Source organism: Protopterus annectens, chromosome 12.part0, assembly GCF_019279795.1.
Source record: "Protopterus annectens isolate FY-2018-M chromosome 12.part0, PAN1.0, whole genome shotgun sequence".
In the NCBI taxonomy this organism is placed as follows: domain Eukaryota; kingdom Metazoa; phylum Chordata; order Ceratodontiformes; family Protopteridae; genus Protopterus; species Protopterus annectens.
In genome coordinates this window covers 802,829,137-802,856,262 of record NC_056746.1, presented here as the reverse complement: position 1 = coordinate 802,856,262, position 27,126 = coordinate 802,829,137, and the positions used below count along the sequence as shown (strand labels likewise).

General features: G+C 37.9%; 1 protein-coding gene across 1 annotated transcript in view; it reads right to left on the bottom strand.

Moving 5' to 3' along the window:
• Positions 1-27,126, bottom strand: part of LOC122816215 (solute carrier family 22 member 5-like) — a 517,081-nt gene that overhangs the window by 482,724 nt on the left and 7,231 nt on the right. Inside the window, exon 2 of the mRNA XM_044088962.1 lies at positions 24,897-25,103. Coding sequence (XP_043944897.1) covers positions 24,897-25,103 — 207 coding nt within the window. The remainder of the gene's footprint in view (positions 1-24,896; positions 25,104-27,126) is intronic.

Sequence of the window (27,126 nt, the reverse complement as noted above, 5' to 3'; positions counted from 1 at the left end):
AGAAGTTTTTCACTGTGGTTTTCTGGGCAGGGTGTGGGGTTAGGATGTGAATATCCAGTGAGATTAGTTTATGGTCTGATCTTACCAGTGAGGGATACACTTCTGGTCTGGAGCATAGAGTCCCCATGTTGGTGATGATCAGGTCCGGTATGTTTTCCCCTCTTGTGGGAGTGGTAACAAGTTGTTCCATAACATTTGAGTTTATAAATTCTAGGAACCTTTGGGCTAGGGTGTTGGAGCTAGAGTAATGCTCCCAGTCTATGTTTGGGTAGTTGAAGTCGCCCAATATAATGGTGTTTGGAGAGACCTTCATATTTTCCAGTGTTCTCAGAAAGGCCGAGTGGGGTTCCTGGGTTTGGAAGGGTGGTCTGTAGCAAGCTATAAACTGGAAGGCAGTTTTACCCACTGTTAGTTGCACATGGATAGTCTCTGATGCTTGCTTTGCCACCAACCTGGAGGTGTGGGTATCTTTGATGAATATCAATACTCCCCCTCCTTTTGTGGTTCGGTCCAAGTTTTGGGGCCGAAAAGCATGGTATGAGGTATAACCTGGTAGTGCTGGGGTGCTCTCGGGAGCCCTGAACCAGGTTTCTGTTACTGCACAGATATCGATGTTCTCCATGCTAAGGAGAGTTTCGAGTGCATGCATCTTGAGGTTTAGACTTCTGGCGTTGAGTAGCATTACTCTTAGTTTCTTATCCCTTGTGATACCTATGGAGGTGGGTTTGTCTTTTGAGCCTTGCCTAAAAAAGGCACTATGGGGGTAGCAAGAGCCTTTGCCAATATCCGAAAGCCCAGGGGTGACAGGTGCAAGCCGTCCCTAGTGAAGCATCGTGGCTTGTCGAGCATATTGAACTGCTAGCATTTCCTTTTGATTGATATGTAGGTACTTCTCTTTTTGAGACCATTTGCCCTGAATGCACTGATCTGACATGTGCGCCCCCCAGGAATAGTCCAAGGCATCTGTTGTGATGATTTGATTTGCTTGAGGCATGCAGAAGGTGAGACCTATGTTTCTTTGGCATGCTTGAGCCCACCACAGAAATTCCTTTTGAAGACATGGAATGAGTGGTATAATTGTTTCCAAACTGTGGCTGTGTTGAGACCATAAGTTTTTTAGGTACCACTAAAGTTTCCTCATATGCAGCTTTGCACATGAGATCAGTAGGATGCAAGATGCCATGAATCCCAGAGCCTGCAGGACTTTCCTTGCAGTCAGCCTGGTGAAGGTTGCCATTTTTCTGAAGTACTGAGATAGTTGCCCTTGCTTCTCTGGCGTGAGGTAGGCCATCTGGGTGTTTGTATTCAAGCTGGCACCCAGGAAAATTATTGCTTGAGAGGGTATTAGCTTTGATTTCGCTTTGTTGACTGTGTATCCCAGAAAGTTCAACAATTTTATTACAAAGGCCAGGTGTTTCAGAAGTATATGCTTGCTGTCTGCTTGGATCAGGCAGTCGTCCAGATATGGGTATATTTGTATCCCTTGAAGTCTGCAGAAGGCAATTACTGATGCCAGGCATTTCGTAAACACTCTGGGCGCAGTAGATAAGCCAAAGGGCAATGCAGAGACTTGATAATGGGTTGAACCTGGAAGAAATCTGAGGTATCTTCTGCAATCTTGTCTGATAGGGACATGCAGGTATGCCTCCTTGAGGTCCAATGTTACCAGCCAAGACTCCTTGCCCAGCATGGGAAGAAGCTGCTGTAGTGTGAGCATCTTGAATTTTGGTACGAGTAAATATGTGTTTAGGATAGATAGGTCCAAAATAGGTCTCCAATCTTTGTCCTTCCTTGGTACCAGGAATAGTCTGGAATAAAAACCTTGACCCTGTTCTTTTGCAGGTACCTCTTGAATAGCTTTCATGTCCATGAGAGCTGAAATTTGTTTTTGTGCCTCTGCCCTTTGATTTTGTGGCATGTTTGGCATGCCTCTAATTTTTGGAAGGGTGTGAAAGTGGAATCTGTAGCCTCTGTCTATAATGTCCAGGATTCCATTTGTCTTTTGTGACAATGCGCCAATTTTTTGAGAATAATGCCAGTTTTCCACCTAAAGGTGCTGCCATTAAAGCTTTGCTTGGCATGCAAAGGGGAAAGTCATTGTGTCTGCTTTCTGAATGGCTGTGATCTATCTTCTCCACCTCTTGGTGTAGGTGCTTGCCATTGTCTGGCTCTAAATGATCCTTGAGATTGCCCTCTACCCCTCGGGTGCCTGTATCTACCTCTGAGGTCTGTCCATGGCTCGAAAGGACCAATTTTTTGAAGGCCAGTTTTTGCTGACACGTGGAGGCTGTACCTGTAGGAAATCTTTCACTGTTTGCATTGATCTTGCCTTTTCCTCCATTTTATTTAGTACCTCCTCAGCTTTAACACCAAACAATACATCTTTTTGAAGAGGTGCATCTAGTAATTTAGCTTTGACCTGATCTGGTAAGGTTTGCTCTTTGAGCCAAGCATGTCTACGTATGACAGATCCTGTAACAGCAGCTCTACATGAGGCCTCTAAAGCATCAAAACCAAATTGCAAGGTATGTTTACCCACTTGCTCTGCACTATGCAACAAATCCTGCAACTCCTTTAAATCTGGTTGTTCAGGTTGTGTCATTTTGCTTTTCAGCTGAGATAACAAAAACTGTTGATACTTTAACATATGGAACTGACAGTTTAATGCCCTCATGGTTAAAGTGGCCGAGGTGTATACCTTTTTCCCCCACCTTTCTAAAGCTCTGGAATCCCTCTCTGAAGGCAATGGGTTTTTGGCAGTAGAGGCCTTAATTCCCTTGGGACCCTGTGAAATAGTTTATGGGTCAGCAGCATGGCTTTTGTATAGGAATTGGTGTGAATCAGGGATCTGGTAACACCTGTCAGGTTTAACAGGAGTTGGAGGTAAAGAATCTGGGTTGAGGCTGGCTTCTGAGTAAACATCATCTAATATATCCAAAACAGGAGGGATAGCCAGAGGCCTGTGCTGAGGAAGCAAGAGAAAATCCCTGAGCCTTTTCTTGGAATCTGAGTAATCTTGGCCTTCCCAGTGAAAGTGTTCCCTCAAGGTATGTAAGGTTTCCCCAAAAGAATAGTCCTCAGGGGGGGAGACCAAGGGAATGGACTCCTCAGCATCAGAATCTTCAAAAGGGGAATATGAATATTCCTGGTCCTCAATGTTCTGAGGTAATAGAGGCTTGGTCTGAGGAAGGGTAGTCTTCCTCCAGTCTGGGCCTTTTGTCCGAGGGTGGTTGAGAACCCCTGATAAGAGTAATCAAATCCTCTGCCATTTTGAGCATCTGTTTTTTAGGCATGGGGCCTTGAGAGGGGCTCTGTGGAGCTTGTCTTTTAGTTTTCATGGCTGCTTTAGATTTAGTGAATGCCTTAATGGAAAAAGAAGGCCTGAAGACACCTTGAGAGGTGGCAGGTCTGTCTAAACTCTGAGTTTCCCCGCCAAGAGTGGCGTCGGTATCTGTAGTCGGAGTGGGGGCCGAGAAGCCTGCGACCTCGGGCACAGAAGACACCGCTAAAGAAGCATCACCGGTACTCAGGGGCTGCGTAGGCGCCTCACTGAGAACCGGAGCACCTGTAGCCGGCTTTAGCGTGGTGTTGGTAGAAGTCGCGGACCTTGCATGTCGGTCCTTATCTTTGCGTCTTTTACTCAAAACTGGAGTCCGAGTACCCGACGACATAATGTAATTACATTTTTTACCAAAATAGTGCTGGGCGAACTCTGCCCGACGCTTAATAGTGCATTTGTTGAATCTAGCACAGAAACGACAGGCCGAGACGTCGTGGTCTGGGCCTAAGCAAGGAATGCAGAAGGAATGGAAATCCTTATGCGGTATTTGCTTCCCACAAGAAATGCAATTAACTTTGTCTGACATCTGTCTGAGGCAAGAAAAGTTTTCCCAACGGGGTACTTAGCTTTCAAGAAGACTTTGGCTGAAAAATTTTCGTAAATCTCAGGAGCTGGCCGACCAGCACTTGCGAACTGCTTCTGCTTCGGGCACCGCGCGGCAAGAAAGACTGAAGAAAATGGCGTCGGCTGGTTCTTTTATACCCCTGCCACACTGACGTCAGGGAAGAAAGAACGACAACCGACGCCGGACCTAGACTTTGGAATTCGGCCGACTGAGGACCCACCTGACGGCAGGATAACCCTTCTGTTATGACTGCAGCTGTATGCACGATGAACATCAGCATTATTTTGAAAATCATATAACTTGCATTGTAATTTCTTTATCTTGGCAGATTGCAAACACTTGTCACATGCTAAGATATTCTCATGTAGTCCATCTATTTTGTCACCAGTTACCCCCGATGAAAATTTAGTAGTGATGTCATCTTGCAAACTTAAAATATCTGAATACAATTCCCTTTCTTGTGGCAATAAAAAAATCAATCAGCAAGTTCATATACTCTGTGCTGAATTTCAAATTCAATAACTACCACCTTCTTAGTAATTCAGGAAAAGCATCACCATAACTAGGCATATTGAAAACACTAAGCCCTCTTGGTATTACTTTGCATTTTAGGCAGGCTTCTAAGTGTAAACATTGCCACTGTAAACGTTTATACTTAATTATTTTCCAGTTCTCTAAAGTGATGCATGAAGTCAAGATGTTCATTACCTTAGGCTGTGTAGAAATCACTGCATCCAACAAAGGATTTTGACCAATGTTTAAGATACTGTCAAGCCGGTTAACTCCAATGTCCATATTAAGAGGTTGTTTAGGCGTACATGGAAGTTCCATGTCCACATTCTCAGCCATTTGCTCCTGTCCTGAATAACGAAAGTAGGAACACCAAAATATATGTAGACAGGCGCAGGATATGGCACGGTATCAAAAAACAAGTCCAACTAAAAACAAATAAGGTACCAAGCCTGCAAGGCTACAAAGCAAAGTATAATTTATTAAACAAAACCAAGGTACAGGTAAGTGCTTTTGCGATCTACTAATCGCTTCATCAGACAAACGTGTTAAAAGACAACCAACATTTATACACTGCATCAACCAAACCATGCTTGAAACCAATTAAACAGTTCTTAAAATTAGTTCATCATATATAAAACCTATGCAAAAAAAAAAGCCTAAAATGCCTAAAAAATGTGTATTAGATAAATAACATATAAAAAATGTATACAATATGCATAAAAGTGTGTGATGACACTTGTTAAAATTCCTGTTTATGTGTGCATAAATAACATCCACATTCAGTGTTTCAAAGGCCGTGACTTCAAAAAAGGCTTTAGTGTAAAAGCCCCATTTAAGCCTGGTGTTTTTTCAGCATTAAAAAGCAAAATCCATTTCTGTTCTGCCCTTTCAGTCTGATTAACCAAATCACCATCTCTCATGCTAACATCTAGAACTTGTAAGACTATAAACCTGAAATTATGTTCAGAACCATAATGACATGTTGTGCTAGAGCATTTGTATCTATCTTACTGTTAATATCTCTATAATGCTCAATTATTCTGTCTTTTAGACATCTGTTCATCTTACCTATAAGCACTGAACTTAGGTTTACTTATAATTACTCATTTGATGAGATTGAATTTTTAGATGTCAAACTTAAAGCAGATTTGAGAAGCATATCCATGAGTATTTATAGAAAACCAACTAGAAAAAACAATTATTTATATAAGAACAGCATGCACCCAGGCCATGTTACATGAAATGTAATTAAAGGCCAGGTTTATCATTTGATGAGGTTGCACAACAATGATCTAAACTTACAACTGGCTTTAGAATCCCTTAAGAAGGACTTTCTTAGGGGTTCTAAAGAAGCTGAAATTGATTTTTGTATATCTGATGCTTGGAATGAGAAGGCAGATAGATGTAAGCCTTATTTCACTGAGGGGGTGTTTAGCACAAGTACTAACACTTCTACAATGAACACTGATACTTTCAGGGTTTCTCTGCAATATTCCAGTGACATTAACAGGTACTGTGATATTATTAAATGGGGCATATTGCATACGATAGATGGGCTGAAAGGAGTTACTGGTAAAACACCACGTTTCTCATTTAGAAATAAAAAATCTCGGGGCAGAGCCTATATGGCCAAATGAGAGCAATGAATTTTGAGAGTTCCATAAACTAGTATAATAATATAAGAAAATTTTATTAATTTCAAGTTTAAAATGTCAGAAATCTATAGATAAACTACTAAACTACATAAATATAAATTTTGGTGGAGATATACAAAAATTTTCCTGTCAAATATTGAGTCACTGAATATGAACAACTCAAGGAATTCTCATCCAGATGCTGCTTTGAAAAAAGAACTGCAATTGCTGACATCTACCTAACAGGAGCTATCTTTGAAGATGGATGGCTTTAAAAATGACTTGGAAAACTTCAAATTAAATTCTCAAAAACAGACTGATACTCTTAAGGAACAATTACAGCGACACCATACAAAAATAACAAATATAGACACTTCTCTAAATGACATTGAAGGGAGACTCAAAATGGAAGAATTCCAAAAATAATTTCTGCTTAAATAGAATACATGGCTGCTTAACAAAATAGATGATTTAGAAAACAGGGAAAGGAGAAATAACATAAGGATCTTTGGTCTGCCTGAAAACACTGATGGAGAAGACATTATTTCATTGTTAACAACCTGGACCTCTGAATTTTTAGACTTGAAAGAGGGACTTTCATTTGGAATTGAAAGGGCGCATAGAGCACTGGGGGCGCATAGAGCACTGAGGAAGCCTGCTTCTAACGCAACAAATACCCCACCTAGATCCATAGTTAAAAATTCATTTCTGGACAAGGAACTAATATTAAAATCTGGTTGGAGAAAATCACCCTTAAAATACAATCAAAGCCTGATAAGGTTTGACAATTACTGCTCTTCCAGAATATTAGAACAAAGGAAAAAAGTCTGGTCAGTAATAAAACTGTCAAAAGACAACATTAAAGCACAGCTGGCCTTTTCAGCCAAGATAAAAATACTTTTTGCCAATGAGGTGAGAACCTTTAATGACTTAGAAGAAGCTACTATATTCAAAACATCATAGTGTCTATCCCAGAAGAAATGGAATGGATGATCCCCACTCTTAAAAGAATAAAAGAAACAAATCCTTGGACTGATGCTAGAAAGAAGAAACAAAATAACTGATTCCAAGATAGCTGTCCCAAAAAAATAACTCTTGCAACTACATCTCTCAAAGTATCAGCTGATATTGTACATCACTTGTCATCTGTTTTTTATTTAAAAAAATGAGAGTTTCTTAAACAGCTGAGAAACAGTAATGATTTATTCAGAATATTCAGAGTCCAATAATTCTTCCTAAACAAAGGTAGGTCAACATAGGTTACTATTTACATTATATATAAGCCAAACAAAGCAACATATAATACAAACATAGAAGTTTTTATTCTCCTACTTAACTCAATGAATACTAATCTTGTTCATTTTTCATTGATTTTACTTATAACTTAACTAATTAATTAACTAATTCAACAAGGTATCACTCATCAGTGTTCAGACTCAAATGTAACAAATTAACATCATGTAATAGCAGTAACAGTAGAGTGTTTTGAAAAAAAAAATGCTGGCATGGAGACTAATGCCTTCTTCAGTTAAAGTATGATTTAGAAATGTGATGTATATCCTGGTAAATAATAGTAGGAAGCTCTAGGTACAAATGGCATCATTATTGATTATTTGATCAATCCTGATATGGTGTGCATGGATGCAGCCGTGTCTGGCAGCTGGTACAAATGTCATTATTATTGTGTCTAAACATAGTTAATACCAATTATGGCAGGCATCATAGCTTCGAGTGCTGTTTGATTAAGCCTGCCATGGTGTGCGTGGATGCAGCTGTGTCTGGCAGCTGTTGTATGTTGCCATTTTCATCTCCGGGAAGCTGTGGGTTGCAGCTTGTGATTGAGACTTACTGATGCTTGTGCATCAGGAACAGATATTTGGTGTTTTAGCCTGGATCCAGGGCAAAGGGGTGGATAAAACTATGATTTGGGATATTTTGGCAGAGAATAATTGCTTTATAGATTCTGCTGAGTGAGAGGTGGAAAGGCTGAAAGAATGTGTGGTTGTTATCGCCAATTGTGGCAGCTTGTTTGGAGGAGTTTTTTTTTTTTGTTTTGTTTTTTTTATTTGTTTGCTCTCCGTTCTTTTCCTGGCTGCTGTCTCACTGAAAGGGAGGGAATTTAGGCTTGAAGTTGCAGTGAAGTGAAGCTTTGCTTCAGGTGCATCGCGAGCCTCTGGTATGCAGTACACAGACACACTAACAGAAACAGACGCTCCCAAGTTGCTATGGTAATGTAGATAGAGTGACGATAATGCTTAATGGCTCTGAGGAGCCTCCGAGATGATTCTTGGCAATGAAGTTTTTTATATATATATAGATATAGATATAGATATAGACATATATATATATATATATATATGAAAGGGCTGTTTTAAACCACACGTACACATATTGATGGTCTCCCAACACTTCATTTAGCTCATTAAGTTGATTCTTGATAAAAAAAAAAAAAAAAAAAAAAAAGAAATGCAACTTTATATTTTAAATGTATTTTGGTCCAAACACATTAAGGACTTGCATAAGAGTGGAAGTCTGAGCTATACTGAAAGACTAAGAGCACTTGGTCTTGTGCAGTACCCTTTGCAGTGGTCTTGGAGGAGAGCTTGCTCAGACGTGTTGGGCATATGGGGATAGCTGATTCTAGGGGTGTTTGGGGTTGCTGGGATGTGCTAGAGAATCATTAGATTTCTTTCGTGGAAATATGGGAATGGAGGGTGTGTTGAGTGGTTCAGTGGTAGAGTGGCCACTGCATGGAACGGGCTGGTAAAATGGAACAGGGCAAATATTGGTTTGGATATTTTAAGAACAGCCTGGAAACAAACCACATGAACTAGTGAATGGTATTCTGACAAAACTGGATGGACGCTGTTGCCCGTGCTTGAAGTACTGATATGTTTGTATGTAAAGATGGAAATATGCTTATAACAAATAAGAAACTAGAAGGGTCTCATAGTTTAAAGTCTATGGACTGTATTAAACATGCTTGGAAGGAGCTAATAATAAGAATAAGCATTACAGCTTGTTGTCTCTAAAATAACTAAGCAACAGCCAACCCCCCCCCCCACACACACACACATACACAATAGTTATGTAATGTATGATTTTAGTAAATCTAGATAGAAAATATACAGTCGTCATATAAGATGAAGTAGTCAGCTGAATGTAGATATTAGAGACCGGATTTAATAACATGGGCTTGTGTATAATAACACTACTGTCTTAACTTGTCATAAATGACATACACTACATTGAACATCAAGGGGAAGCATGATGATTTTCTTATATAAGTAAATGTGCATAACAAGTTATGTAATTGCTTTAACTTGAATTGTAGTTTTTGTAACCCATCATGACCATATATACTATTTAAGTGGTTACCAAGGTAACTAATGTTTTATACATGACAAAGTGACAAAGTTGTTCAAGGGAAACAACAGAAGCCTGAATTAGAAATTTCACAGAATGTAACAATCGCATTCTGAACAAACAGTATTAAATTAACAATAATCACTCAGTTTAACATTTGCTGATTATGTAAAATAGAATGTTGCCATTTAAATCTAAAAACTTTCAGTATATGCCATAAAATAGCAGTTTATGAATATGGAAAGGGAACATGTAATCATTAATCACAATAAGTGACTCTGTTGTTTTTAACCTATAATTTCACTCATTTTATAATAAGAAATGACAGATATAAAAATCCTTATGTGTAGGAGGGTCTACCTGATAAGAACGAAAAGCGAAAACACCGATAACGAGATCACCGACACCGGAAGACTGACAATGGAAATAATCGACAGTTTGATATCCCGACGCTGAAAACACCAACATGCGAAATGAGCGCAACTGTGTAAGTATGAGATAGTGATGGACTTTAGGGTTAGGGTGCGGGTAAGGTAAGTGTGCATTAGTGATGGACTTTAGAACTAGGGTGCAGGTAAGGTAAGTGTGTGATAGTGATGGACTTTAGGGTTAGGGTGCGGGTAAGGTAAGTGAGCGATAGTGACGGACGTTAGGGTTTGGGTTAAGGTTAATGCATAGATAGTTGTGTATGTAAGGTTTAGTGTAGGTTTTGTAAGGTTTTTGGTGTGCTTGTGTTGTGTGTGTTTTTCGGAACAGCAAATTTGTTTTGTTGACTGTCGGGATTGTGGTTTGTCGGGCATGTGAACTTTCATGTTTTTGAACTTTCGGTTTTGTGGTGTAGATCCGTGTAGGAAATGAGGGGAAGGGTGATGCACTGATAATTAAAATGCACTTACTTTCATCAATCTTTACATAAAACAAACTTGATGCTTTAAGTAAGTTAGCAACAAACAAAGTGATTACTTAAATGCTGGCAAACAATGAAATATAACTTCTGATATATCCAGTAAAAATACATTGCATTATAAACATTAGGTATAAATATTATTTAACATTTTTAGTATGCCAGACCAAACATTACTTTACTGGTAAACACTGAAAGTATAAAACTTACCATTTCCTTTAAAAGCTGAAACAGATATTTTATAGTTATCAGAGGAAAATGTTTAATAGTCACAATAAAACAAAAAATACATACTCTAAATAACCTAAGATGGATTTAACATTATTATCTTTAAATACCAATGGCTTAAACAATCCTAGCAAGAGATCAAATCTACTAAAACATTTAAAACCGAACAAAGCAAAAATAGTCTTCCTTCAAGAAACTCATTTCAAAACAAATGATAATTACAAATGGAATCCTAAGGAATATATGATCAAACATAATCCACTTATAAGAAAGACAAAAGGGATAATAATTTTATGGAAAACAAATGGGATTAACCTAGAAATCATTTATAAGTATGAAGATAAAGAAGGCTTTACGCCATTAGTACTAGTTAAATATAATAACAGAATACGGACCCTAGCCAATCTATACTGGTTCCCAGGCATTGGAAGAGGAAATTTTTAAAAACACTTGCATTTCATCTCCAATAATTATAAAGGCAATTTAATATTAGGAGGAGATTTTAACTGTATATTTGATATTTCTGAAACTACAAATAAAAGACAGCTGCGTACATCTGCTGTATCAAAAGCTTTAAACAAGTGAGTAGAATCATTTCATCTTGTAGATACTTTCAAATTTAAAGAAGATAAATCTCTGTTGTTTCTGCATCAAGATCACAGATTTGGTACCCAAACTAGTATAGATCATATATTTGCTGCCCACGACTTATACTCTAAAATCATTAATTTCTCAATCACTCCCTGCCCCATTTCAGACCACAATTCATTGATACTAAAACTTCAAAATGGGTACAAACCATAATCTTTAATTCCAGAATTCTAGCATATATAACTAAAATTAAAGAGTTCAAACCCTGGTTATTATCCGAGTTACAGTTCTTCCTAGATATTAATTACACCAAGATAAATAAAATAATGATATGAGACTCATTAAAAGCATATATATAAGGTAAAACCCTAACTTGGTATAAAAAAAATCAGAGAATGGGATTCTAAATTATTAGATCTACAATCCAAACGGTTGTCAATAAAAGCTGAAAAAAAATCAAAATCATTTGGAGATGAAAAACAAAGTAGAAATATTAAATGATAAATACAATAAAATTCTAACACATAAAACTAGTTTAGCTTTAGAAAAACTAAAAATGAATACCTTGGCCACTTCTCCCAAAATATTTACATAATTTATCCACAAGAATCAAAAGCTAATAACATTAAAAGTATCTTCCATGAAAGGAATGGGAAAAATGTCTTGGATATAGGTGACATTCTTGATGCCTATAGAAATCATTATATGGAACATTTCCAAAAAGAAAATAAACATATCGATCAATTAAATCTAGATGAAAAATGTTCTAATATAAAAAAATACCAGAAAAATTAAAACTAGATCTGCAAGCACCCATATGCTACAACAAAATTACAGATGCAATAAAAGAGGGCAAAAATAATAAAGCTCCAGGTATAGATGGCATCATTACGGAGATATACAAGCTTTTTCCTTCAAAGATACCATCCGTCTTTCATAAAACTCTATTAGAAATTCAGTCACAAGCTTTAATACCACCCTCTTGGAGATATTCCTTAGTCACACCAATCCTAATGGAAAACAAATCCCCAAACTTCTGCACCTCACATAGACTTATATCATTATTAAATAATGAATCTAAGATATTTATGACAATACTTGACCAGCAGAAAGAAAATAACACTATCCAAAACAATAAATAATGATCAAACTGGATTTATATATCATAGACACATACATGACCAAATTAAAAGGATAATTTCTCTTGTAGATTATGTTAATAAAGAAAATAAAGAAACACTTGTGATTGGCTTGGATATAGAGAAAGCCTTTGATTCCCTAAATTGGGCCGATTTATTCAAAATCCTAATGCTGTTTGAATTTCCCGCATCTTTCGTTCATCTTCTAAAGAATATATATATATATATATACAAATAATTTAGCTTATGTCAAGTTAGGTCTTTTTACCTTTGAAGCTATACATATAACAAAAAGCACTAAACAAGGATGTCCCATGTCACTGATTCTATTTGCCCTGGCAATTGAAATATTGGCAGGTTCAATATGTAACAATATAAATATCAAAGAATAGATGTTGATGAATAATACAATTCTAAAGTAATGCTATTTGCTGATGACATACTACTAACATTATCTAATACAAAAGAGATATTAGAAGAATTAGATATATTAATTGCCAAATTTTACATGACTTCAGGACTCCATTTCAATAAATAAAAATTTTTATTTTTAAATAAAAAAAGACTGCAGACTAAGGGGTTCACATCATAGGGAAACAAGAATATAAATTAAAATATCTAGGACTTGAGTTATGCAAGAATAATAATGAATTAGTCTAAAAAACTACAATAATACCATCAATACCATTAAAATCTCAGTGGAAAAGTGGAACAAAATAATATTAACATTTGAAGATGGACTACAGTTAATAAAAATGGTTTTACTACCCAAGATCCTATATATAGCTTTGGCAATACAACTGTTACCAGAAAAGAATATACTTAAAGAAATAAACTCATGCCTAATAAAAGTTTTATGGTTTTCCAGAAGAAACAGAATACTTTAATACATCAGATCAGATCATGGAAGCAGGGAGGATTAAACTTTTATGATATAGAAACATATATAAAAGCATCAATATCTAAAACAATCTCAGATTGGATAAGTCCAAATTACTCTTCAAACTGGAAAGGATTACTAACTGTAACATCAATGAATGAATTTTATTTGCAAAAAAAAAATTAAAATAACAGATAAAAACAATTTGCCATGGCACATATGTTTTAGTATGCAATATAACATAACTAAGACCACTAAAACTCATATGATAAATTATTACATTGACTTATTTAGGAAAGTTATTAATGCAAAGATAGATTTAAATCTGGTTTGATCTTTTAACACCATTTACAGTCACAAAGAACTTTCCACATAAAATATATAGAGGAATTATTAATTCCTGGGAACAGAAAGGATTTGTTTGTTGGCTCCAATGTATCAAAGAACTAAAAGTTTTAGATATGCAAGTAATAAAATCAACATACAAAATTCCGAAAGAGGACTGGCTAGCTTTACAGAGTATTCTGTCATATTTGCAAGACTTAAGTAGAATAATTAACAATTCTTCATTTAAAGAAATACCTAAATTTATGATATACATATATGAAATCATATATAATGACTCTGATATGGGAAACCGTATTTAAAAATTTTACAAAATATTAATAAACTATAAAACAACACCCCAAACCTCATACTGGAAATATATAACAAAAGGGCACTCAATACATTTAAATGAAGATATTAAAACAAATATCTTATCGGTAAAATATACATCATTTACACAATACTGGAAAATTTTTAATTGTATATCCTTGCACAGAACATTCTTAACCCCAGAAAGAATCAGTAAAATAAGTTCTTCCATAAAAGGAATATGTTGGAGATGTGAGCAAGTACACAATACAGATTGGAACCACATTTTCTTTAACCGTGTTAAAATTAAGCCATTTTGGAATGGTATTAACTTTCTAAAAGCTTTATTTAATGAATCATTTTATTTAACTAAAGCTCTTGTATTATTAAATGTGAGTGAATGTCCTCATTTGAATAGGTCAAACATGTATCTAGTATGGACTATACTTGCAATTTCAAGAAAATGTATAATAAGAAGATGGAATACAAACACAATACCAACTATGGAAGACTTCTACAGTCTATTGAAGACCACAGCATTATTGGAAAGTAAAATTAAAGAACTAAGAATTTATCCAAAGCCATTTATCAACAATTCTTGGGGAAAAGTCCTATCGTTGATTGACACTATACAATAATTGATCAGACACTCTGATAATGGATTGGACATGCTTATAAAGTAACAGTATACATTAAAATCTGTTACAGTGTCAGGGTAATTTTTTTTTTTTAACTAAAACATGACTGCTGTATCACTCCATGTAGGCAGGGTATAAATGTAGCAACTGTTTGCTACAGTTTAAAAAGGAGAATGTTTGTGTGTGTGCATGTGTGTGTCTGTAAGGATAGGAATTAAGTACGAGGTGCTAAAATAGGGATGATTACATTAAATAAAAGATTGCAGAGTTGAGTTTGCAGGTCAGAATAAAGAACCCAAACCAAGCATGCTGTCATGCTGTACAATGTTGAAATTACATTATTTGCAGCGTGTAATCCAAAGGTAACATTTAAATCTCTAAATCTATTGCTTTTTAACCTGGGTTATCCCTCTGTGCAGTAACAATTTTCAGTGGAGATAGGAGAAATCCTACAAAGTATATATGCTGAAAGCATACACATTCAAAGAATGAAAGTACATTTCACTTAATTATGGTAGAGCAGTAATACTGTACAAACACACATGCACAGTACACTGAAGGTTAGTTATATGCACACCTTTCCAAGGATATAATTATATGTTAATTCTTTATTTTGTGAGGAAAAAAATGATTTGCTAAATTATTTTACACTATTCCCAATTTGCACATTCTGAAAGCAAGTAGAAGATAATTTACATGGGTTTCAAAATGCCTAGTATCATAGAATCAGTAACATGTAGGGGCAGATGATTCCACAAAAAGGGTGTGATGCCCTAACAGATGGTTGCCAAATGTATTTCATTTTGTGACTTTCAGCAGAAAAACTTTAGCATATCTAAGACCACTAGTAGAACTATACTAATGTAGTGCACTTGAAACATTAGGGCATGTCCCATTTACACCAATGTATGTATGCTGAAATGAAATGCATGACAGCTGTTTTATTACTACAAATTGCTGTTCCTCATAGGTTCATAGGTTTATACTAGGCTATCTGCCCTAAGGCATTTATAAGCCTAGCCCAAAGTTTTGTGGCTTACGCCACCCCTTATATGAAAAAATACTGTGCCCATTAGTTTGTTGTGCCTCTGTCCAGCAGTGACAGAGATGATTCCCGGGGTAAACCTACGATCTCCCATCCACAGGTCAAGATTTCTCTTGAACAGAGCCAGCGAGGTGCTCTGCCTCACATGGACCGGGATTTTATTCCACAGAATAGGGAGTCTATGAGTGATAAATCTATCCCTCCAGCACGTCCTATTTATATCCGTGCTAAGGTTTAAGTCGCTTGCTCTAGTGGTTTTGGTGGATTTGGATTTGAGGTGGAGCATGTCCATTAATTCCGGGTTGGACATGGCCTTGTATGTCAGGCACATGTCACCTCTGAGCAGACGGTATGCGACTGAATAGAGCTGGAGTTTCTTCAATCTGGCAGCATATGACAGATTTTGGAGTCCCTTTATCCTTTTGGTGAGGAACTTTTTGGGTCTCTCCAATTGCTGCAGATGTCGGGTGAGATACATCCCGAATGGGGCATTGTACTCGATCACTGGTCTGATAAGTGAAGAGTACAGGGGAACAATGACCTCACTAAATCTGGATGTGAATCCCTTCATGATCAGGTGGGCAATGTAGAAGGTCTTTCTAACCACTTTAGCAGCTTGAGTGTCAAAAGAAAGGCCACTGTCAACCTGGGTCCCCAGGTCCCTGATCACCTCTTCTGTGCTTAGTGGATTGCCACCTATATGGTAGCTTGGGGTTACCTTGTTTTTCCCGAAGGGTATGACTATACATTTTTTGGCGTTTAACTTCAGGCCATGGCTCTGGCACCAGCTATCTGTTTCCGTGAGTCCCTTCTGAAGGATATCAGTGTCCGATACACTTTCCACTATGGCGCCCAGTTTGCAGTCGTCTGCAAACTTTGTCAGCCAAAGTCCTCCCATGTTAGCCTGTACTTCTGAGAAGTAGATGCCAAACAATAGGGGGCCAAGGACCAAGCCCTGTGGGACACCACCTGTGACCGGCTTGGAGTCTGACATAGCGCCAGCAACTCTAACCCGGTGGGTTCTGTCCTTAAGCCAGTTTGCAACCAGTCTTGTGACATATGGGTTTACATTTAAGCTGGTAAGTTTTTCTACAATACCCGAGTGGGGTATTGTGTCGAAAGCCTTTGCAAGGTCAAGGTAGGCTGTATGGACTGCCTTTCCCTCATCAATGGCCTTGGTGACTGTTTCGAAGTCGAAGACCAAGTTCAAAAGGCATGATCTGCCCTTGACAAAGCCAAACTGGGTCGGGTCCAATGTCTGCAAGTCCCCTATATCTTTGTTTATGAGCTCCATTATGATCCTCTCCATAGCTTTGCAGACTAGACTTGTTAAGCTTATGGGGCGGTAATTACCAGGGTCCATAGAGGCACCGCCTTTGTGGAGTGGGACCACAGTTGCCGTACGCCACTCCTTGGGCACGTATCCTGTGGTAAGGCTGAGATTAAACAGCTGCCTTATGTGCGGGTTTAATTCCTCATTTAGCTCGTGTAGCACACAGCCGGGGACACCATCCGGTCCCATTGATGCTGTGTTTTAGCTTTAGAGAGCAGCTTTCACCTGCGCATTTGAGATGTCTGGGAGGCTACACTCCGCAGGGATAGTTCTCTCTCTCCTTTGGGGGGGGGGGGAGGGGGGGTGAAGTTTGCACTGAACCCGTCTGCCAGTATGTTGGCAATGTCTGTGGGTTCAGTGATTTTTGTATCATTTTGGACTAATTCTGAGCATATCTGGGAGTTTCCACCCAGGTTCCTAACATAGCTGAAAAAGGCCTTATAATTGTCCTTTGAATCCATGGCAATTTTTCTCTCAAAATTGGCCTTAGTTGATTTTATGAGTGCCCGTATTTTTTTTACTAATAATGATCGGGGTGACTTATAGCTTTCTCCTCTTATTGTAAAGTTTGTTAATGGCTGGGGTCCACCAGACTGGACGTTTGCCCTTTGTGGAAAGAGTCTTGGTTTTATTTGGGATTGCCTGATCCATGCAGTCCTGGAGGTGTTCATAGAAGGCATTTGTAAGGGTTTCCACTGGCTCAGGGGCCTTGAAGGATACCACACCAGTCTTGAGTAGTGTGAAGTTTGCTTTAGAGAAGTTCTTCGCTGTGGTCTTTTTTGTTTGGGGTGGGGGCGGGATGTGGATTTCCAGTGAGATTAGTTTATGAACAGATCTCACCAATGAGGGATATACTTCCGGTGTGGAGCATTTTGTCCCCATATTTGTGATAATGAGATCTAGTATATTTTCTCCTCTCATGGGAACAGTGACTAGCTGTTCCATGGCATTTGAATTTATGAACTCCAGGAACCGTTGGGCTAGAAAGTTAGGGCTTGAGTAATGTTCCCAGTCTATATTCGGGTAGTTGAAGTCACCCAATATGATGGTGTTTGGAGATACATTTATACCCTCCAGTGTCTTCAGGAAGGCTGTGTGGGGTTCCTGAGTTTGAGAGGGTTGCCTGTAGCATGCTACAATTTGTAGAGCAGTTTTGCCTATGGTTAGTTGCACCTGGATGGTTTCCGAAGCTTTGTGCGTTGCCACCAACCTGGAGGTGTGGGTATCCTTTATGAATATGGATATACCTCCTCCTTTTGTGGTGTGGTCCAGGTTTTGGGGCCGGAACGCATGATATGAGGTAAAACCTAATAGTGTCGGGGTGCTCTCAGGAGCCTTGAACCAAGTTTCAGTTACAGCACAGACATCGATGTTCTCCATACTGAGAAGGGCCTTGAGTGCGTGCATTTTGAGATTTAGACTTCTGGCATTGAGCAGCATTACCCTCAGTTTCTTCCCATTTTTGTTTTCTAGGGTGGTAGGTTTAGAATTTGAGCCTTGCCTAAAAAGGCACTATGGGGTGGCAAGAGCCTTAGCCAATATCCGGAATCCCAGGGTGACAGGTGCAAGCCGTCCCTTGCGAAGCAGCGTGACTTGTCAAGCATGTCATCCCAGGCAGACAGACACTGGATCCCCTTTGAATGACACCAGACATTAAGCCAATTGTTAAAGCTGATCATCTTGTCTCTATATTGTGGCATCATTCTTGGTGAAGGAAGGATACTGCTCAGGGTCAGGGTCATACCTGCCTGGGCTACATAATCAGAGAGCTCCTCTATGTCTCTTTTCATGTAGTCCAGGGAGATACGTCTCAGGTCGTTCACACCAGCATGGACAATGACTGTCATATTTGTACTTGCCGTGGAGTGACCCGAGTGCTTGTGTTATGTGGCGGATTCTAGCGCCCGATAGGCAGCTTACTGTGACACTCTCCTTGTTCAGCCTGGTGAGTGGGACGTCAGTGTGTCTGACTATGGAGTCACCTATGACAAGTATGTTTGGTGTTGTATTTGGCCTTAAGGGCTGTGACTGCTTTGCACACTGATTTTGTGGTTTATGTGTTGCTTGTGGGGTGTCTTGAGGTAGCAGTTGTTTGGGTGTCTGCTTTGGAGGCCTCTGCTGTTTAGGTAAATTTTTGCTCAGAGCCTCCGAATATGTCTTTGTGTGTTTATGTGTTTGATTCAGTGGTGTGGTAGCATTATGTGAGGCTGGTTTTGTGGTGTGTGTAGTTGCCTTCTCCTCCTGTCTGGTCTTGCCAGTCCTGAGTTGAGAGAGCTCAGCCTCCAGTTTGGCTAAATAGCTGCATCTCTCACAAGTATTTGTGTTATGTGGGAGGAAGAGAGGGTTGTCTGTGTACATGAGGCAGTTATAACATTGCCTCAAGATTCCCAGATTCACCAGCTGGACCGGAGAGGAGACTGACAACTGACCTTGGACATGCTAGAATAATATTGGGAATTCCTTAATCGAAAACAAGGGCCAGTGGGGAGTGAGGGTGTAGTGCTTTTAATTTTTAGTGCTGACTTGTATAATTGCTTTAGTGAGCAAGTGCCAGGTAACTTGAGTGCAATGTGTTACAAGTAACTAAATGCAAAAACGACAAACAGTAACTTTCTTTCAAGTGAAACAAGGAAATAAGTACAGTAAGCAATGCAGATATCACTAGTGATCCATAGAAGCACTGAGAAGCCGCGTATTAGGTGGAATTAGCGTTCCAGGGAAATAACAAGCAAACAAACAACAAGCATATAAACAAAGCTAGATTCAGCAGGCCTGGATCTAGTCTATGCTACAGCAAACAAGGTGTACCAATTTCAGTAAGATACAGTTCAAATATTCAGGCACTATAAACCTTTAACCAGAAATTCCCAGCTCAGAAGGGCAGAGTCCAGCCTCTTCTCCCACAAGAGTGCAGACCACGAACCTTCTTATTGTAAAATAACTGGCCTGAAGCCCAAGTGCTTAAACCAGAACTAATACACTTGGACACTGGGCTCTCAATCAACAGTTCCCAACTTAGAAGGATGAAAGCTACCTGTCCTGCCACCACAGTGCTTGCCACAAACCTTCCCAATGTAAAACAACTGGTCTGAAGCCCAAGTGCTTAAACCAGAATTAATACACTTTTAGAATAACAGACACTGAGCCCTCAATCAGCAGCTCCCAACCTAGAAGGATGTAAGCTACCTGTTCTGTCATGTTTTTGTATACATTTTAAAACTGCTGTTTGTGAAAAATAAGTTTCACTATGGATGTTGCTCTAACAGCTAGGTTCGCAGAGATCTAACCTGAACATTTAACTATGCATGCAAATAACTGTGTGTGTGTGTGTGTGTGTGTGTGTATATATATATATATATATATATATATATATATATATATATATATATATATATATATACACATACACACACCATCTACAGGATCGCATAGCAGTAGGGCAAGGGCAAATCCCAAAACACCACTATTGTGCGATCCTGAATGGAAGTTTGTGAGTTCACTCCTACATATTGCAACTATATTGATAGAGAGACAGATACATACGTACATACATACATATTTATGTATTCCTTTTATTTTTTTCTTCTAAAAGGGATGTGAATTTAAGGTCAAGAAATCTCTTAATTTTTATATGTTTTGCTATATGTGCAAAATAGACCCGAACAAAATATGTAAAACCTGTTAATAATATAAAGAAAAGGAATACTAGATTCAGTTCTAATATATAGTGCTGTTCTGTAGTTCTTTTGGCTCAAATACTTCGCTGTTGTATCAGCCTGGGTAGGGTAAAGTGTTCCCTGTAACAGTGCACTAAATGCATCTATGTAAGTTCTTAATGTAGAAGTTAGTCATGCAACTAGCACCACTAGTGTCGTGGAAGAGCTGTACTCTGGGTGCATGACAGTATTACGAATGTTACTGCAGCATTGCAAATTTATACAATACAGACCAAGAAGAAACTTCATAATGTGGAGGGTGTGAAGTTCACTCCTTGAAATAGGTCATGCTTCTACTTCACTAATAAAATTCCAACTTTAAAATACATACTACAAAATAATAAAATAGGTAGTCCACAGCAAAGTTAAAAATAGGATATCCTTTACTGAACAGCAGGAATATCCTTTATTGAAGGGGAGGATACCACATATTTTTCTTTTTGCATTTGTACAACACTGACAAGCACATCTGAGGCAGGATTCTTCTTCACTTAGCTTAAATTGTAAAACTGTCCACAGCAGAGTTAAAAATAGGATATCCTTTACTGAACAGCAGGAATATCCTTTATTGAAGGGGAGGATACCACAAATTTTTCTTTTTGCATTTGTACAACACTGACAAGCACATCTGAGGCAGGATTCTTCTTCACTTAGCTTAAGTTGCAAAACTGCTCTGAAAGTAAGAGTAACACACCTTCACTTACTTTACAATGGGAAAATCTGCTGCTCACTGACCTGTGTCTGACTCTTAACTTCACTCGTTGTGATAGACATTACCAAACTCATAATCAGTTTGGAGGAATTTCCCCGTCTATAAAAGCTCTCTTTTCTGTGTAACTCACTTCACCTCTGAAGTGCCTTACGGTTCTATACTTGGAGAGATTTCTTCCTCTATTTCTCAACTATTCCCCTTCCTCCCATAAAGTGAAATGAATGTCTGTGCAAATGCTCTCTTCCTCCTCAGGTCTTTAAGCAATTTATCTGCATTACAAGAGTTACTTCAGGAGAACTTTAGTAACAGTTGGGACTCTATCATGGTCTTACAACAAATGCATCAAACAAATACTACAGAATGTGAAACTACTCAAATGCCTTTATCCATTTCATCACCCCATTTGGTGATACAATGGAACAGAGCTGTAGCTAGGTCATGTGGGGCCTTAAGCAGTTCCACAGACTAGCACCCCCACATTCCAAACTTGAGGACAAAATAGGTCTTTCTGTAATTATAGCAAACTGCTTGCTACAACTGTAAACCACTAAAAGCACCTTGCTACCATAACTAGCACACACTAGCCTTCTAACTGCAGTGATGAACGCAGTATTGGCAATCATTTATAAAGCCATGAAATCCTTGCAGCTTCATAAATAACTGTCAGTACTACACCAATGGCCTATCAGCACCTGCTAACTGCACCCATAAACAGCATATTCACAGGGCGACCACCCTCATTAACCTGGCCGAGTTACTCTTCAGCTACCAAGCCTGTCGACTGATGCAAATAGGAGTATTACTTGACACTAGTCTGACCTTCAAATACAACCTCTGAATTGATGGCACACAGAATTATACCCCTTCTTCCCCAGCAAAATATATTAACTGCCAAATCTATTATTAATCATAAAATCAAATACTGTCCCCTATCTGGTTATCTTTTGAAACTAAAAGAATAAATCTTCTAGAGAGAACTAAATGTACAAGTTCATAAATCTGGCACATAACAAAACAAACCACTGTAGATAATTGCTTTCAACAAGCACTCTGCTTATTAACCTTATGATGACCCTCCTATTTCCTCCCACTGTATATAAGCTTCCATTTCTAATTCTCTGCTATTTCTTTTCATGGCGTGTCTTAACTAAAATTATCCATTATTCCCTGTTTAATGTTAGCTCTAATGTTGCTACCCTGCAAAGCCAAAATTTCCCCATACAGCACCTTACTACAAAATATATGAGTAGCCATGAATTATTTCTTTTGAAAATGTCACTAAAATCACATTTTGTCAAGATAATGTGATGCCACTGTTTCATCGAGCCATCTTAGCCCCCTTCCTTCCCACTGTCACACAATATATGGTGTCATGCAAATTTACTTCACAATGGTCTAATGCTATCACACTGTTTTTGCAAATGTCTAAATAATTTTATTCATATTGCTGTAACTATTAATGCTGAGCAAGACACAGACAACATCACAATCACAAAGCTGGTGTGCAGTCCAAGCCACATACCACAAACGTGTGATTTGTACAGGAACCTGGGTACAAGAGAGGAACAGTATACACACCATACACATGGAATAGTCCACATCTCCAGCTGATATGCAAATGAGTATCTACAGCACAGGCTGTGATTCATACAGGTTGAACTGGGATTACTGATATGAACACCGCTGCTTGGCACCCAGACTCAAAAAAAACAGTGATATGTTGCTCAGCAACACATCCATGCAACAATATTGAAATTAAATGAAATTATACTGCACAAAATTACAAAAATAAGAAAGTAATATAAAGGCACATCCTGATGGTGAGTTCAGTGCAGAGAAGCACATTGCCACAACCACTCATGACACATTTCTAAGACAGTGATGCAGCTAAGCTCCTGCCAATAGGAAGTCCAGTTTTACCCAACCCTTTCATTAGCCTAGTATAATTGCTCAGTCTGTTGCCATGGAAATTGTGGCCAAAACATTTGGGAATCAGCTGTTGCCTGACTGTCTGCTGCCATGGAAATTGTGGCCAAAACATTTGGGAATCAACTGTTGCCTGACTGTGGAATATCAGGAACTACAGCTGCAGTTCTTCCCTCCCTACTCCAGCACTCAGTATCAAGTATATGATCTCCTTTAGCAATTCCAGCAAAGGAAATAGCCACAGACAATGTACCCAGCTATGGGTGTCACATTTCTAGCCTGAAAGGCTTGTTTAGATTCTCACAGTATGCACGGAGTAAGAGAATAAAAAAGCAAGACTACAATATCAACCTGCTTATTAGCTAATAATTTAGACCTATGATTTACATCTCTGCAGCTGCTGAGAGCTCAGAAGAGGAAGGTTACACCATCTCAAGCTGTCACCGGAGTTGCATAGAAGTGTACAAACATCCATACTGGGTAAAGCTGCAGAATATAATAGAATGGCTCCAGGAATGCTTTAGGGCTACACCACAATCTGAATTAAAATGTTAGGCATGACGCAGGCAATCTGCTGAAGGAGCTCAAGCAACATTCAGGAACCAGTGACTGATCCACTAACTGACCTATATACTGTATAAGAACTAGAACTAGACACTGAAGAATGCATGGACTCTGGTGATGGCTTGCCCCCAGTTTGCAAAAAAGTAAGACATCCTGAGTCCAGACCAAAGGAACGAACACACACACACACACACACACACACACATTGTGCAATTCCCAGGAGTGCACACTGTCAATCCTCCATTCATGAGGCCTGACTTTTTTGCTTCTTCAAAGTGCAGTCTGTTGCTGTCCACATAAAATCATTAGTGTGACTGTTTGGAGCGTGCTAATGTATGGTTAGCAGACAATATTAGGGAAACACAAGTCAATTTTGTCAGTGCACACTGAATATGGTAGAATGTACGTTTTATTAGTTTGCCTACATTGTTGCTATACAAGTCTTTATTTTGGCTACACATACTGCAAATACACACTGTAAATACTTGTAAATATTTAAGCCTTTGTATTTGACAATGTTCCAAAATGTCTTTATTTGTTGGACTTGTTAAAAGTTTATGTTGTATACCTATGATGGGTAATGGTTGAAAAGTGCCCGCTGACCAACATGTGCGCCTGGTTAATACACACACATATATACATAAATAAGAAGTAAAACTGTGCATCAGTCTAAGAAGATTCAAATTTCATTTCTTAACTGCTTACCTCTGCTTTTCTGGAAAAGACCTTTAAAGATCGTCTTTAAATATTTTGTGTTCTGCATTACTGCTTGAAATGACTACTCAATTCAATTTGTATAAGACTGTATTCCAATTCTATATTAAAAATTATATGTTTAAATTCTCTATATTCCAGGTCTCAATGATAGTGCAACCCAAATAAAAGTTGTCTCATGCAAGTCTGTAGTGCAAAACCTGAGGTTAAAGCTATGGCACAAAACAAAATTCATTACAAACAGCTGTGAATAATAACATGGTCCTTAATTTACCGATAAGGCCAACTAGAAGCATTTAACTGATTATGTTGTTTACTGCATGCTGTTTATGTGCACTGATACCACCAAAATAACTACAGTTAAAGAATCAAATGACTCATAATGAAGATATAGATATATATATATATATATATATATATTTCCATACTGGGCTTAAGAATCTATACTGTACCTAAAACGAAAGCACAGAGGAAGTTTGATGTCTGTCCAAGTCCAACCAAGACGTAGAGTACAGCAAACATTTCCCAGCTGTTTGAGCCGACTTGGATGAGGCTGAATACAGTCTGCATTATCAGGCTGACAAAAAATACCTTTTTTCTGCCGTACCTAAATGCAAAACGAAAAGAGCAAAGGAAGATGTTCAGTAAAACTGTTTGTACTATTCACATTAAATTAAACGGTTATAGGTCTACTATATGAGAATGAAGAACATGACTAAAATATTGTCTCCATTTACCCATCTTAACCAAAGACAATATTCAGTAATCTGCACATTCAGTCTTCTAAATTCAGTGAAATAAAATTCAGTCAAATAAAAAATTCTAACATGAAACTTGCCCTCATAAGAAGTGATTATGGTACCCCATAAGGTGGAATGTTATGTACCTTGTTTGGCACTACCAGTGTGAGGTACAAGGGAATTAGCCAGGGTAGCATGTAGAAGAGTGAGTGGTAATCTCATTACGACTTACCAGGCAATTAAGAATGACTACAAAAGGGAATGTTCTGGAATAAGTAAATGAATGCATAGTATCAGGAGGCATTCACAGATTCTGAAAGGAGCTTCACACTAACCTGGTGAAACAGTGACAGTGCAGTATTGAGTATAGGTAGCACCTCTCATTTTTTTGCCACTGAAAGATCAGAAGACTGTAGGTTCTACTCCCGCACAAGATGTTTGGATTCATTTTCCAGTACTGACAATACCATGCTAGATATGGGAAGTAATGCACTCACTGAGTGTGCCATCATTCAGATGAGATATTAAATCCAAATACCATCTGCTTGAGTTAGCGGTAGCTTAAGTGGATGTAAAAGATCCCATGGTACTTACTGAAAAGAACATGAGTGCTTTATTAACATTTAAATTTATTTTATAGTATATATAAATTTTAATCAATTATTTACACACTCATTTTTTATATTCATAGTAAAAATGATTTAGCAGTTATCAACACAAAAGGACAAGTTATCAGCACAAAACAACTTAATTTTATTTCTTGCATTATTTTTCTTTTATACTTACCTTTTGTCTCCCCCACCCTTTGTTCCACAACCATCTTTTTATTTCAGCTAATACATTATCCTCTTCCATGTTCTTGTTATATAACAAATTTTGATATATTGTCATAAGCAGTATTATTTTATTAGTCACATTTTTTACATCATACTTCCCATTTAATATCATATTCATATTTATACAGTTACGCCCTCACACTATTTTCATTTTTTGAACTTTTCCAAAAATTCTTTATTCTTTTTGCAATCCACAAAATAAACAATGTTTGATTGCTTCTTCTGCACAGTCAACACATTTACTAGCCTCCATCACCTCATATTTCACATTCCCCTTCACCAGTACCTTGTTAAATAAAATTATCCACAAAAAATCCTCTGCTTTGCAAAGATTTTCAAACCTTTTTCTTCTGCTTTTTACTGCCCTTTTTCATCTTCTTTTAATTCCATCCATGGGTACACATTATTTTCTAAAATCATACTATAATACTATACAACTTTTCTTTTTCATCAACTTTACCTACTTTTATCTTTCATAATTTCATTTTTTGCCATGTTCTTTTTCTTCCATCCTGTTCCTTTTTTCATCCATTTACAATAACTTGCACATATGAATTTTCATACTATGCCATTATCATATTATTTTTTCCTGTGTCATATGCTTCTAAAGCCTGCCACATAGCTTCTTGGCTCACTTTGTCAAATGATTTAGCCATGTCACATCATATCAGTCTTACTTCTTTATTTTCTTTCAGTATCATCTCTTCTACTTCTTTCACTATAATAAAAAAAAAATATTTACCTCTCTTCCTTTTATACCATAAATCCTTTTTCCTACCATCTCATCCAGTACTTTCTTTCTTTGTAATATTTGTCTTGGCAAATTGTTTGGCATCCCTAAAATTCATAAGGATGCACATAACCCACCATTTAGGCATATTATTTTGTACAAACGGACAAAGACTGAAACAATTTCTCAGTATGTTGACTTTGTGCTTAATCCTGTCATGCAGTCCACCAAGTTTTATTTAACAGATTAATAGGCTTTTCTAAAGGAATTGTTCATAGCTAAACTACAACTTTCTGAATGTTTGCTTGTCACTTTGGATATTGTTTCCCTGTACACTAATATTCTGCATAAAGAGGGTCCCTATTTTATTCAACGG